The sequence below is a fragment of the Solanum pennellii genome, chromosome 3 (assembly GCF_001406875.1).
Source record: "Solanum pennellii chromosome 3, SPENNV200".
In the NCBI taxonomy this organism is placed as follows: domain Eukaryota; kingdom Viridiplantae; phylum Streptophyta; class Magnoliopsida; order Solanales; family Solanaceae; genus Solanum; species Solanum pennellii.
This window is the reverse complement of record NC_028639.1, coordinates 69,228,550-69,244,274: the sequence shown is the minus strand read 5'-3', so window position 1 is coordinate 69,244,274 and position 15,725 is coordinate 69,228,550. Positions and strand designations below refer to the sequence as shown.

Below are 15,725 nucleotides of genomic sequence, written 5' to 3'. Positions count from 1 at the left end.
ATGAATATGTATTTTACACCCAAAATTTTATCATTTTCACTTGTGATTGGACAAGGAACTGATGGTTTTTAAAAATAGGGAAAAGGGTCTGATATACCCCTCAACTTTGTTATTTAGAGCTGATATACCCCTCGTTATAAAAGTGGTTCATATATGGCCTTACCGTTATACAAACGGCTCACATATACCCCTGCCGTTACAAAATGGCTCACATATACCCTTCATTTAACGGAAGTTAAGAAATTAGTTTTAAATTTATATTTATTACTTATAATTTTTTTAAAAAAATTATTTAGGGGTATATATGATTCTTCTATCAAAGTTCAAGGTATATTTAATTTTTTTCATACATAAATTATTTTTTGACTTCTTTTATTATAATTATTTGAGTTTCTTATTCTTATTTTATTTTTTTCTTTCATTCCTAAGTTTAAAGAAAAAAAATTAAAACTATTTTTTTTTTTGTGTATTGTAATTTAATTTCGTATTCGAAGAAAAAATTTGGTCATCTACAATAAGTTTTACAAGAATAGTAGTGAAACATAAATAAATTTGATTATCAAAATAATAATTATAAATTAGTCATTGAAAAAAAAAAGTCAAAAAAAATATGTTTGACAGGACTAAATTTACTCATATGGGATTATATTTTATAGAAAAAAATAATAAAAATTTAGATTAAAATTATTTTTTTTCATTTTCGTTAGAGGAAAAGGGTATATGTGAGCCATTTGTTTACAAGTAGGGGTATATATGGGCCACTTTAACAAGGGGTATATCAGCTCCAAATGACAAAGTTGAGGGGTATATTAGACCCTTTTCCCTTAAAAATATTATATTTATTCAGGGGATCATGTTTATATAGCCTAAAAAATAATTTATTTTGTTATATTAAATTTATTTTAATAATAAATGTAGTTGAGTGATTTTTGTAGATAAATGTCTTAAGTTAGTGATTTTTGTAGATAAATAACTTAAGTTAATAATTTTATTGATATAAAATAAAGTTCAGTGAACTTTGCTAGATAAATTCACATATTTCAGTAACCTTTTAAAATATTAACTCGTTAATATATAAGCTAAACTCGATAACAAGGAATTACATATATAACTCTGATTACAAGAGTAGCTCTTAATTACATCATACATAATAAGCAGAACTCAATTTAAAAAAAAAAAAACCACAAATGAAATACTTATTGATTCTTCTATCTGTTCTAACTTTAATAATCTAATACTTATTGTTAGGTGAAAAGTGACAGATACCTCGTGACCCGAATAAAATACCATAAAAAATACTAACTATAATAATCTTGACATAAGATTGTTGAGAGCTATGACAATATTATCATAACATTCCCATACACGTGGCACATTCCTATCCCTAGCTGCAAAATCCATTTTTGTAACATTATTGAACAAAATTGAATACATTTTCCTCAATTCAGGTCTTTGTTTACCTGGTTTAGCTTGAATTATAGTATACATATCTTGTTTCAATAAAGCTGAGCTTTTTCTCAATGCTTTTTGACCTTCTTTCCAAGATTCTCCCTCAAATAGTTCTTTGACTTGTAATAAATTTTTGGCATGATTTTTAATTCCATCCTCTGCTTCTTCAAGTGTTTGGTCTGGAACTGTGATTCTGAAATCAAATGCATTGGCATTTTGTTGTTTACTTAAAAGGTTGATTGAAATTGTTGGGCAAAGAATTAGTGTTGTTCTTCTGGTGAAATTGAGGGACATTTGGGTTTTGGGTTTTGGTTTGTTAGAAAAATTGGAAGAAGGAAAAGGGGTTAATGGTTTTTGAACTAAAGGTAGTAATGCCATTTTCTTTTTAAAGATATGGTGTTTTTGATTGTTTATTTTTTCAAGATTGAATAAAAGATATATTGCAAAAAATTAAAAGTAATGGTGGAAAAGAAGATAACAAGTTATGGTGCACTTGTGAAAATATTTCATCATTAATCAGAAATCTCGAGTTCGAACTCTGGATATGAAGAAAGTTTCTTTGAGAGCATCTCACCCCAAAATAGGCCCTACAGAGCGCGATCCGAATTTAGTCCGAGCTCTGGACACCTGATTGGAAAAAAATGATAAAATAAAAATAATTATAGCCCCCGGCGAGGATCGAACTCGCGACCTTTCGCTTACGAAGCGAACGCACTACCACTATGCTACGGAGGCACGTTGATACTAAATTTCAATAAAAACTATAAATCTGATATTCACAAATCATGAATTTTTTGCACTAATTTATTACGTACGTTATTATGCCAAACGCGTTTGCGATATAAATCACTATTATATAAATTCTTTTATCTTAAAATTAAATACTTAAACTCTTAAATCATATCTAAAAAGAATTTAAAACATCTAAAGCCCGATAAGAAAGAGAAATCCTTACATTTCAAGTATTTAAATTACATTTGATGAGGAAATACAAATTTAGCTTTCTAGAGGATTTCCAGGTCCGACTAAATCTGGATCGCACTTGGCAAAAGCCATTCGAGGGTGATACTCCCAATAGGATTTTCTCTATATTTAGGGCTCGAACCGAAACCTCTAGTTAATGACGTAAAGATAGCTTAATACCAACTAGGAGAAAGAAAAAAAATCAACATAGGAAAAATTTTGATTGTTATAATGAGGTGAAAATTGTGTAATACTATATACCGTGGATTAATGATACTACAGGAATGTTTTATTTGCACAAGGGAAAGCTAAATAATACAGGATTTAGTACATTTTTCTGCACTGGTGGTCTTGATTAGATATGTTGGTAATACAATTAAGTGACAATTGTTCCTTTTGCAATACATCACACAAATGAGTATTCCTGAATTATTTTACTACTCAATATAATTAGCTGAAAAGGAAAACAAAGATGAAGAAAACAAAGAGAAGTCGAGAATGGAATGATACTATTTTGCAAAGAGCTGTCTACGCCTAGTTGGTTTTGCTCTCAAACCAGAACCATCACCCCTAACTATCTCATCAACTAAATCTTTAAAGATCATCCGCTCCACGTCAAGGACTACACTCGATATCTCACCTGTGAAAATCGTCCAACTCTCTGAACGATGCACCACGTCATCCAGCAGTATGTTTTTCCACTCATCCTCCTCATCCTCCATGTTGCATTTTGATGGTTTAGCTTGAAGTTGTTCTATCTCTGAGCACAAGTCCCTTAGAAGCCTTTGAGCATTCAGGGTGCTCTTTGCTAGCTTCTGGGACATCAACCATGGCTCGTACGAAGGTCCCACTAGCATTAGTTTTCCAGCAAGACTCTCATTAACAACATCAAAGATGAGTTTCCTACGGATCTTTTCCTTTGGATTCGACTGCCTCATCTTATCATTGCAGAGTTCCTCCTTGAGTAAAGTGCTTGCCTTGGTTTGTTCCAAGACTAGGAACAGCTCAGGGTTGATTGGGTGACCTGATGGATGGAACTGGAAACTAGTTAGGCTTGAGCCGAGATCCCTGAGAAGGAGTCCTGAAGCCAATAAGATCTCTGAAATGTATCTGTGGTCAGGGTTTGTGTTCTCACAGAGAGACGCAATGTAATCCGTGCGAGCCTCATCATGGCTGGAGTTCAATCTCCTGAGCTTCTCAACTAAATTCTCAATGTTTTGCAACTTTTTTCTATTGATTTCTGAGGAGAGACCAGAACTGGTGGCATCAATCGCAAGAGTATTAGATCGATCACACTGTGGCGGACTGGAAAATTTATCAGCAGTGTTGCAGCTTTCATCTGTCACAGAATAACAGAAATGAGACAAACAAATAGAATCCAACTTCTTAAGCAGTGTATATATTCTGAGACCTGAATAGTCAGGACTGTTTTGATCTCTAGACAAGGGACTCTGACAACATAATAGAGACTCATATCTGATATTTCTTACTGAATGTTCACTATGAATTCATTTGAGCATCTTTAAAATATTTGCTATTGATCTTACTTTTCCTACTAGAATTAGAACTCCAATATGTTTAGTTTTGAAAAACAAAGGAGGTTCAAGTGCAGTGAATAAACTGGTGTCCAGTGTGGATGGCCTGATCTTGAGCAAGCAAGTTCTTTTCGGAGCCAACATTGTGATGAGAAGAATTATTTAAGGTTACTACCATTTTCCGCTATTCTAGCTGACATAAGTGACCAGAACATGAAAGCATAAAAGCCAGAACTGAAAAATCTAGTGCATATAAAGACCATATAGATGTACACATAGATGTAAGTGCCTTCTTAGCTTAACATGTTACTATTCATGTTTCACTATGTTCTCTCAAAATGATTATAGTCTCTTGATCTAGTTGAGTCTGAACTCCTAAGGAGCCAAGTTTGGGCATTTGCTATCGCTGTTATTGGCGAGATCCTGCTCACACTCCAACATCCAAAAAGACTTCCTTAACTTCTAAATTTGCTTAGGCTGTCCTTGGCCTATTTTATTCAGAGATTTAGTCTCTCTTCTACTTATTTTTCCTTTTGTATTGTTTAAATTCTGCTGGCATTCACTTATTTGTATAGCCATGGATGGATCACTGCAAAGTGAATATTCCTGCTCAGATGTTTATTTTCAGCTAACAAAATCTAAAAATATATCCCCAACATGTCATCCACATAAGGAGCTAGTTTCATTTATTATTTCCACTCATATTTGCTTATGTAGACGTGCTTATAATTTCTTCACAAAAATACTAAAGGGAAAGCAGCACCTTTCATGACTTTTGGAGTATGCTTCACAGGAGAGGGTGATTCATCCATATATACAGCATTATCAAGAACCGAGACCGGACTTGGATACTCTGGAGCAGGTTCAGTTAACATTTCATCCTCAGAGAGCACCCGAATTGATTTCTGAAATGGAAGTCACACTGTCAAGCATGTAATGGCATGCTTGAAGTACTCTATAAAATGCACAAATAAATGGAAATTTCTTACCTTCTCTACCAAGTCACATCTCAAGTAACTGGATGCATCAATAGATGAACTTGAGCTGCTTGTCATCTCAAGAGAGCGCTCGAAACTAGTAACTTCGAAATCCACTTTTGATTCTGCTACCACATTCCCATTGGATTGACCAGAAATTTTATTCCCGTGGCAACTCAAATTCCTTGATTCACTACTGATCTCACTCACATGGTCATCATGTTGCTGGATGTTTGAAATTCTTGGCCTTCGTCTTCCTCCGCCTGGGGAACTAGCCTCTGTATGTTGCTTGTTTGACTGTCTCCTCGATCTGTTGGAATCAGATGGAGGTGTGGGTGGCCGAGATTTTTTCTCTAGCTCCAGTTTATTCTGTTGCAATCTTGGACTGATGGATCCTGAGCTCTTCATTGAGCCTGAGATGATCTCTTTAGGAAGCTGTTGGGACCTTGTTGAAATCTGTGGAGGTTTCGAAGTTCTTCTTGCTTCATTGGGATTCACTGGACTGTTTCCATGATTAGTTCTAGGTTGATGTTCTTTAGCAGCCCTGCTCATAGCATTACCCTTTCTACTGACAGAGTCACCACCATGAAGTGGAATCATCGAAGATGAAGGAATGTCAGATTTTTCCATTAATTTTGCTGGCTTCATGATCACTATTGGGGATTCAAAATTCCTTGAAGAATTTATCCCCCTCTTTGTTGGAGCAGTCACTTGATCAGTCTGCCTCATTCTCTGGTTTGCCAGTTTTGCACTCTGTGCAGGACTTGCAAACTTCTGGTGATGCTCTTTCTGACCAGTAAAATTTGAATCCTGCTCCTCTTTTTCTGTCTCTAGGAGGCCCTTTGCCTGCATTGCTTCCAATATCTGTTTAAGAGCTCTTAGATCCTTGCCTGAATGGGTGAATTCTAGATCCTTCCATCTCTTTTCTATCTCACTGTAAACAGAAGGAAAGGGGTGGGCTGGCTTTACAGGAGTTTTTGTTGTCCTGGATATCGGTTTCTCATACACTCGAGTCCTATCAGGTTGCTTCCAGGGTGCTGGTTCAATGGGAAACCTGGATATAGGTTTCATAGCCATATCAGGGTTTCTCCACTTAGGAGAAGTAGGTTCTTTCCACAGGTTCTTAGAGGTATTAGAAGTTCGGATAGGTTTGCACGGATCAGATACTTCTGAAGACCCTGGAAAAGAAACAGGTGCTTCAACTTGTGAAGAAGTGCTCAACCCCATCTTGTTGTCAGTTGATGACATGGCACCAGGTAGTGTATCAAGACCCATTAGCTTTGCCACAACACTAGGAGGACGAGCCGGAGTCCCAGATGTTTGCTGCGGAGTTGGTGACTTTGCATTGGTATTACCACTATCCTTCTGCATAGATTTTGAGGAGAAATTAGATTTTGGTTCTGAGTTCAAGCTTCGTACTGGACTAACTCTACTGTCCAAGGAAAGTCTTGGTAGCTCTTTAAGCTTAAGAGTGGATTTGGAAATGTCTTGCTGTTCAAAGGGTACATGATTTGTTTCTCTCCCATCATATGAGAAACGAGGAGCATCTTTCGAGACTGATAATGTAGAAGTATCCTTTGAATGATATGATAATGATCTTGTAAGTTCCCTATGTTCACTTGAGTACCAAGGAGCTTCCCGAAGTTTAGCAAGAACTCTGAGAGATTCCTTAAGATCAACAGACGAATTCTGCTTCCCATTTGGGCCTGAATCGTAAGCCCCATCAAAGTTTTTCAAAGTCTGAAGTGGCCTTGGGGAATCCCCAGGCTTTGACATCGATTCTGCCACCTCTTCTTTCGCTGCAGGTCCAGCTGAGAACCTCTGAGCTTCTCTGTTCATAGAATCCTTAACCACATCCCGAATGTCAAGAGATTGCCTACCAAATTGTGGTGATGCATTTGGTTGGCCTGCAGCTGGTTCTCTTGAAGGAGTTTCAGCAAAACTTAGTCTATCAAAAGCTAAGGGCTCTTGTTGACTTGTTTTATTACAATCAAGAGAAGAAAAGGAAGACGAACGTGAAGAAGATGAGAATGATGGTCTCGACGATTCTGTAGACAATCTTTGTTTATCTTGCACAGTCTTGTTTGTGTGGCTTTCCTGCAATGAAAAGCAGTGCCATCAAGCTTTCAGGATATGATATCAAAGAAATTCAGCTGTCAAAAGATACAAGAGTCATTAAACATTCAACAGACTTGGTCAGATGGAAAAGAAATAAGTGGATTCAAAACTAACACATCAATTATCTGAATTGCTATTTTTAACAGAAAGAAGAAATGAAACCAAGTTATCATCAGACATCACTCAGAAGTCTTCCTATGCAAACATACAACTCAGTAGTGTCTACATCGTTGTCAATCACATTCAAGATGAACTGTTTGATGCTAACGACCTCATAAACATTCCAACTAGGCTCAAACGAATATATTTTTCAAAGTCGAAAGAGAAAGAGAAAGAGAGAGAGGATAGATAACAAGTTAGCACAAATAACTCTTACCATAGCTGGTGATTTTTGATATGTGCTAGTGTACTCTTTCTCAGAAGTACCACTGCCAATGTGAGAGCTGCCTGTAAGAAATCATTCACATGATGTTACAAAACTTATACAGTAAAAAAACAACAACTATTGAAGCACCCCTTGTTATATATAAGTATGATATCTCGAATTTCGTTTGAAGAATCCTAGAAAATTTTCCTTTCAGACATGAATTGTCACATCTTGAGAACCAGATGGTAAGTTCTAAATGTTTACATGAGAACATGGACGAAATATTGATTTTACATTTTCAACAAACAAGCAAACAGCATTATTCAAAATTGTTGTTGACATAAGAGAAAGTAAAACACATTCTAGATTCTACAATGAACATGTATGATATGATAGAATTAGACACAATACAATGAAATATTACCAGAAGTGAGCCTTCTGGGGCTGTTGCCGATTAGGCGCCTACTAGCAAGCATACTTTGACGATCAAATATGTGCAAAATCCCTGTCATACATCCAATTTGCTTTTGCAGATCTTGATTATCTTCAGTCAATGAATGTAAAAGCTTAGCAGCCATGGTTCTACTTGTATTCCTCTCCTCTTCAACACAACACAACCTATAAAGTCAAATCCCTCTTTAAACTATTACTCACTTTTTTTCATAGGCCAATCAATGCATTATCACTCATCTCTAGATAGTCAAAAGTCAATATATCTTCACAATCACAGCTGGAGTCAGTTCCTCACCACACAAAACAAAGAAGACTCTGGAAAACCTCTCCTAGGCACCATTACCACTAATGCTAGGGATTACAAGCCTGAATTCAGACTGATGAAACAATACAAATCATCTCCAGCAGCATTCTTTATAAATGTCAAAATCATTCAGTTTTCATCATTTAGCAACACCCCCGAAAACCAAGATTTGATTTTTACAACAAAAAATCAAAGGTAATGAACTTTGTTTCTCCAGTACTTCAGAAAAATGCACAAAATTTTAATCAATCTCTTGCTAATGAAAAGAGGAACAAACTAACACACCCCACAAGAACAAATCAGGTTCTTGATTTTTCTTTAAAGAAGCCAAAAAAAATTAAAAAATTGAGGAAAAAAGCAATGGTAACATCAAATTGGGAAAATCACAAAGTAGCTCTCAGTTGCCAAGAAAGTGAATGCATTAGTGCAAAAAACTGTAAAGGGTCTATCCCTGTAGATCCATAGGTAAATGTTTGAAATGCTGTTTCGTTGGAGAAAGAAGAAAAAACCCAGAGATTGAAACAAGAAGTAGTACTAGAGAGAGAAAACTAAAAGGGGTACATGTGCTTGCCAATGAGTTGATAGTGAGGGAGGAGTTGGCAAGAAATATTAAAGTACTATAATCAAGATTGATACTAACAGCATAATTAGTACTAGTTTTAGTATTATTAGTATGCATATCTTGATGTGGAGGGAAAAGAGAGAGAAGATGTTTTGCAGTGCCTTACCCCTTCCCTCTTCCATGTGAGTTGAATTACATGGGGATGGGGTGGGTCTAAATTTGTCTGCATCTTCATGTGATGCTGTCTTCACCTCATTTTGCTTCCACAAATTTGTTCCTCTAAACACCATTTTTTAGCTAACATTAATCTAATTCATGTCCCTAAGTTGTTACCATTCAATTCCTATCTTCTTATCTTAGCTCGATGTTCGGTACTTATATTGAAACTCAATTAAATTTAAATTTATCTGGGGAAGTCACATATTGAGGGTTAAACTCTTTCTAACAAAAATAACTCTGTACTCAAAAGAACTTGAACTATTCGAAAATGTTCAAATATACCCTTCATTCATTTATTAAGTTAAAACTCCCTCTATCTTTTTGGTCCACCCTTATTCTTAAAGTCCATTTTTTTTAATTATGATATTAGAGTTAAATCAATTTTAATTTTTAATTTATCAAATATTGACCTCATATTATATTATTGACATATCAGATGTCCAGACTTGGACACGTGGAACGCCATATAAGTGAGTTTATTTAATAGGATCATGGCTAATTTAAGCTATAGTTCATATGCACATTTTCTTATCAAAATGCTTAAATTAGTACTACTTTGCCCTTGAATTTAGTGATACCCACCTAACAATTTACTTTGGCTGGTGAGATCTGATTTTCCTTTTCTTTTCAACAATATTTATATTTTAATAAACACATTAAAATATAACATGTATAAACAGGAAGAAAATTTCAGTTTTTGTTCAAAAATGAAAAAGGTTAGTTTGTTACATTTGTTTGATTTTAATTTGATACGATTTTTTTAAAAATAAATAAATTATGTGATCTTATACTAAAAAATATAAAAAGGGCAATATAATACTTTTTGATTTTGTCATCTTAAATATATTAGATGGAAATTTATAATTAAAAATTTATTAAAAAACGAAAAAATATGATAAGCAAATTAAAATATATATATATATTAACTCTCAACTGCTAATGGTATACCAGAATCAATTGGCTTTTTTTTTTTAACAAATGAATGGGAGTAATAGTTTGGTGAAACATAACACATAAAAAATGAGATTAAATAATGTCAACTTACATAAAGAATGAGCAGACTAGCTTGTATTTTATTTATTTATTTCCATTGGAATTTTTAATTATTTTATTTTAATAGAAATTAAAAAAATGGAAAAAGTGTCAGAAATCCAGATTAAAAAGTGGGTAGTTTTCTTGTGTAAAATAATAATTTTTGTATTAATGGGCTAATCATGGTTTAATTAGGACAGCCTAAGACTGCAATGCACGCGTTTACACAAACTGGCACAGAATTAAATGGATGGCCGGTATTAATGAAACCACTTATTATCTTGTTGGTACTTAAGGGTTCCTTTATATTTGATTATATGATTAGGTGTTAAATGATCGGATTAAATTATAAAAATTATTTGTATTAAAAAAATATGAGTTTTATTATTATTATTATATCAATAAAATATTATTTTTTAGAAAAAAATTGACAAGGTTTTGCATTGATTAATTTGGCCTACGTATCAATTTAATTTTTAATAAATTGAATAAATTACTCGACAGGTTAATAATACGCCCCCTTGTGTATAAATTAGGAATTAGGAAATTGTAAGGTAAAATTCACAAATAGTCATTTTTAATGTTAATAAGAATTAACTAGTAGTTTTATCCATAAATTTAAAGTTATATGACAACAAAAAAATTTTTAAAGACAATTAAGGAATCCACTTATAGCCTTCAATCTTATTTTTTTTTATTTTAACTTATTTATCTTATTTTTTTGATACTTTAGGCTTGATTATATGGATTAAGGAATTAACTTACTCTTAAAAATTAAGAAAAATTTTAACAAAGAAATCTTAATAATGATGTTAATAAATACTTTCTCCGTCCGGTATTGTTTGTCATGGTTTGTATTATTAGAATCAAACTATAAAAAATTTGATTAACATTTTAAGATGTATTTTTTCATCATATTAATATGCAAAAAGTTGTAATTTATAGTACTTTTCATATAGTTTTAGAATATCTAATTTTTTTGTTTAAAATATTGAATTAATGTGATTTAATTAACCTTTGAAAATTAATCACGAAGGAGACTTTTTAGATTTGTGAAAAATTAATTATTCTTGACCAATTTTAGAGTCTAGAAAAGGTGTGTAGGGGGCATAAACGGAAATTCAAACTAAATACAAATTAATGAGTCACAATTAAATGATGAAGTTAAGGCTAATTATTGGCGATTTGACCCTATTCTAAAAGCAGAACCCTTGGATATTTTATTTTAAAATAAATTCAATTGAACTACAATTTTTTTTTGGCAATTTTAAAAGACTGAAATATTTTGTAATTATGTTTATAGTATCACTTACAAATTAACATATTTCAAAATAAATATGAGTAATTTTGATTAGAAATATGAGAGCACGATATGAAAATTTAAAAATCATACAATCAAAAGTTGACCAGTTGAAATAATTTTTCCATAATACAATTATAACATCCTTGAGAAAAGAATCAAATTATACGTTCAAAAAATTTTAGAATATATTTTAGTGGATGAGTTCCACAAAGACCATACAAACACCTAATGAATTGCGTAATTAAACCATCACTTTTGATTTTAAATTAAGTGATTTCTTTCGATTACTTCAAAACTTGATAAACATAATTATTTAATAAATACATTAACAGTATATAAGATATTACCTATCGAGGGCTCATAAACTGATCCGAATACTAAAATTATCATACGTAAATTAAAAATGACTAATACCCTTAAAGAGAGAGATCAATTTACATTAGGAAAAAAAAATATCAAACTCTCTTAATTAGAAAAAAGGTCACCTCAACAAATTATGTATGTAACTAATAAAGATTTGATGGTGATTTTCCCTTGCATCCACGCCTTATATTACTATATCTTTAAATTATAATTATCTTTTACACTTGCATTTTTTAAGCGAAAATAATTTGAAAAATATTTTAATTTTGATCGAAAGTGTTGTTACGATACCAAAGGCCCTTTTACCCTATGCACTATTTAATAGAATATTTTAAAGATATATATACATATATATATATATATATATATATATATATATACCCACGTAGACACATTATTATCTATAATGATGCAATTGTTATGATGTCCATGTAGACACATATATACATTTATAATATACTATTAAATAATGCAGGGTATAAAGTCATTTCGAACGTTTGGTATTGTTACAACAATTTCAATCATGACTCAGATACATTTCAAATCTTTTTCTCTTTTTCTACGTTCGATTAAATTTAAATTTATACATTAAAAAGCTCATTTATGGAGGTGAGCCCAAGAGATATTTTTTAAAAAAATTTAAATTCGAAATCTTTAATTAAAAATAAAAAGATGTCGACATCCACTATAACTCATTATCTTTTGTGCTTATGTAAATGTAATTTAACTTACGTTTCAATGCAAATATTATAGTTGAAATGTTCAACTCATTTAATTGGATTAAAATTATTAGCCCCTTTCATTTTCATCTTTCCTTTACAACTACCTTTAATTAATTTCCCCAATTTTTTATGATATTGATTGAAATACGTATAGAACCTAATTAAAGTACAATGTGAAAAAAAAAAATTATTAGTGGTCCATGGTCACCCAACAAACCTTATTTGTACTTGGTGTCAAACCAAAGCCACAAATTAAAAATAGATAATTGTTAATTAGATCTTATCTTAATTTAAACAAGAAATTAATAGGTAGCTAAAGCAGTTGGCGTACGTAATTATATTCTTATTAAGTTATTCTACCATATTATGGTTATGCATGCCACATGTGCAAAATTGTGGTCAAATCTATTTTTGTTCTAATAGTTTAATTATAAGGAAAAAAAGATAAATATATCCTCGAATTATTATAAATAGTATACAGATATTTCTGTCGTATTTTTGAGATATTTATGTCCCTGCACCATCTGTACAGTAGAACATATATATTCTTTATATTAACGGACATACACGTGGTATAATCTTATATATTGATTCGATATTTATCAAATATCGAATCGGCGAATAAGATTGTGTGACGTGTCCCTATTAAGTTTTCCGTTAGAGTAAAGGGTAAATATGTAATATGCTCTAGTTTTTGGATGACAAATGCACCAGTGTCCCAAAAGTGTAACGGAGAGTATCTGCATACCGGTTCAGGATATCTTTATTCTTTTTTCTCGTAATTATATATCAGTTGACATTCTTAAAAAAATTAAAAAAATCCCCCTACCCCCACTCCACTAAAAGAAATACATATAAACTCCTGTTTCGATGTTTGTTTTAATTTGACTGTATACGAAATTTTTTTAAAAAAAAATTATGATCATAAATTGAAAAGTTAGAAATATAGTATATAAATTTTTTTTTATGATCTTAAATATGACTTAAAACTTTTTAAGGGAACGGTTATATATTTTGTTTTAAGAAAGAATAAATGACAACGTTTGATGATGACCGTTCAACAACATTAATATTCTCTTCTGTCTATTTGAATGTCCTTAAAATATTGCAGACATATTACGAAAATTATTTAATAACATTAATCATAAGGGTTAACTGATTAAATTACTTTTTTAATCTCTCCTTAAATATTCATAAATTTTCTTGAATTTTATATAAATCATTCATTAGACGCTGAAAGTAACTGTGTTAACATGACTTGAAATTAAAGTTTAAGAAATCATAACCATAAGTAGCAAGTTTGTGCATACATAAATATAAATAAAAATATACTACAGTAGTAGAACGGACCTATGCACTTTGGATCATGATGAAATAATGTGAATATCTCGTTTGGTCATAAATTACGAAGTCGAAATTTGAAAATTTGAGTTTTTGTAATTTGAAGTTATACTAGGATATATTTTTTTTTAAAAAAAAAACAGTAGTTTTGTGAGAAAAGATCATAGAAACTTTAATTATTTTTAGTGTAATAATCTTATCAAATTTCATGATCGACCGAAATAAATTAAAGATAAATCATCAAATCCAAAAAATTTATGACGAAACGCTAATGGAATACAATAATATAAAGGGATCAATAAGGATTGTGGCGAAGTGGTATTAGTACTCCTTCATCCTTAACTAGAGATCTCATATTCGAATCCCCCGAGTAATGAATCTCCTTTGTTACAAAGTTCATATTTTCAATGTGAAATTTTTTTATGCGAATTAACTATAGTCAAATTTTAATATAGATAACGAACACTAGAAGAGGCGATATAAATATAAAAATCGAGCACGAGGAGAGGAGATATGAAGGGAAAAGCAAATAAAAATGATGTTGATATGTAGGTGTAGACAAGAGACAGAGTGGTTTGAGCAAAGGGAAATAGGTGAGAGGCACATGCAAAAAAGTGAATAATCAATAAACCACTCCACATGCATGTGAGGTGCCCTATAATATAATTTAACTCTATTAGGCAATAACAACTCAATCATATTAGCCCATGTTCTAACCTAAATTTCTTTCAACAACCCTACTATCCTTTGATTGCTACATTATGCCCAACCTTTTTCTTCTCCTATTACTTTAATTTTAAATAAATCTTTGTGTGTAAAGTGGACATATATCATTGCATTGGGTTGTGTAAGATAGTTTTTTTTCACCAAAAGTTGGGGCTCAACCATTCATAGTTTATCCAATCTAATCATTAATGTGCAATCCTGAACTTGTGAGGAGTGATAGAGGTCCCATTAAAATTCAATAGTATCTTTTTATATTTCTATTCTGTGCTTTAGGGTAATAGGATCTCGACTAATTGAGATTTGTATGACTAAAGTTAGGAAAAAGAGTTTTTCATAAATCCATCCATTAGGATTTTTTTTTTCAAAGCTTTAATCGGAGATCAATGGCGAAGCGAGTGGCATGTGACATTTATAATCATATATGGTGGTCTATTTTTATAATATTAATCGTTGAATTATGTTGATTTTCTGGTATATTGATTCTTTTTATTATTTAAATTCCTTTATTAACTTTTTAAAAATTTATCGTTAGGTATTTTTATATCTAAGATGTCTAATTAAGAAAAGAAGGATATAGGGAGAATCTTGCAAAGCTTTTCTTCCAAGTTCCAAGAAAAGAAGAAAAAGACAAATTAAGACTACTACTCATTAATTATTCTCAAGTAATGATATTTCTTGAAAGAAAAAGTTTAACACTTATAATTAACTTTTGGCTATCATTTTTAAAGTTAAAAAAAAAAAAAGTAAACCCTAACTTTCGCTTTTTGTTTTGAAATACCAAGCTTCTAAACCTAATTTTTGAAGAATATATTGTTTATCATCAAGATGCACTTTTTTTATAAAGCTCTAGATTTTGTTTACCTTTTAGGTCATCAAAAAGGGGCCATGACTCATGTAGATGTAATAAATACAATTAGGTATAAAGCAATAGATTTCTATCTATTTGTGGCACTTCCATTAAATTGTAATTCATATAAATATTTATCACATTTTGTAGTTATTGTGAAAGCAACTAGTTGCTTCAAATTGACAACCCAAATTTATTGTGCCCGTGACACTATAGGGACCATGAAGGTTGAGTAAACAAGGATTTTGTAGTTACACATCACTAAAAAAAACAAATAATAATAATAATAATAAAAGGACATAGATAGTAAATAGTCGTTCATCCAACAACTTAAAACTAAAAAATAAGCAACAGATGTATAATATGTATATCAGTTAGGAAAAGTAAACGGTGAATTCGATCAGCTATATGTCAATTGAAGAGAAATAGATGAGACAAGTTTTT

At 31.7% G+C, this 15,725-nt stretch overlaps 2 protein-coding genes and 1 non-coding gene across 3 annotated transcripts; all 3 read right to left on the bottom strand.

Moving 5' to 3' along the window:
• Positions 1-1,073: 1,073 nt before the first annotated feature.
• LOC107013713 (psbQ-like protein 3, chloroplastic) lies at positions 1,074-1,933 on the bottom strand. The gene has a single exon (XM_015213588.2). The coding sequence runs from the start codon at positions 1,825-1,827 to the stop codon at positions 1,303-1,305; it is 525 nt and encodes a 174-aa protein (XP_015069074.1). The 5' UTR covers positions 1,828-1,933; the 3' UTR covers positions 1,074-1,302.
• Positions 1,934-2,112: 179 nt separating this feature from the next.
• On the bottom strand, positions 2,113-2,184 carry TRNAT-CGU. The gene has a single exon. It is a non-coding gene; the product is annotated as a tRNA-Thr (tRNA).
• Positions 2,185-2,679: 495 nt separating this feature from the next.
• On the bottom strand, positions 2,680-8,979 carry LOC107014367 (protein LONGIFOLIA 1). Its single transcript, XM_015214245.2, has 5 exons — positions 7,834-8,979; positions 7,419-7,489; positions 4,937-7,021; positions 4,711-4,852; positions 2,680-3,751 (listed from the first exon to the last, which is right to left on the bottom strand). Exons 1-5 carry the CDS (start codon positions 7,985-7,987, stop codon positions 2,922-2,924), a joined length of 3,282 nt encoding a protein of 1,093 aa, XP_015069731.1. The 5' UTR covers positions 7,988-8,979; the 3' UTR covers positions 2,680-2,921.
• Positions 8,980-15,725: the final 6,746 nt, after the last annotated feature.

Coding starts and splice junctions, on each gene's coding strand:
- LOC107014367 (XM_015214245.2), bottom strand. CDS start 7,987: ATGGCTGCTAAGCTTTTACATTCATTGACTGAAGATAATCAAGATCTG. Junction 4,853..4,936: donor GATGTGACTTGGTAGAGAAG/GTAAGAAATTTC, acceptor CTTCCATTTCAG/AAATCAATTCGGGTGCTCTC. Junction 3,752..4,710: donor TACTCCAAAAGTCATGAAAG/GTGCTGCTTTCC, acceptor ATTCTGTGACAG/ATGAAAGCTGCAACACTGCT.
- LOC107013713 (XM_015213588.2), bottom strand. CDS start 1,827: ATGGCATTACTACCTTTAGTTCAAAAACCATTAACCCCTTTTCCTTCT.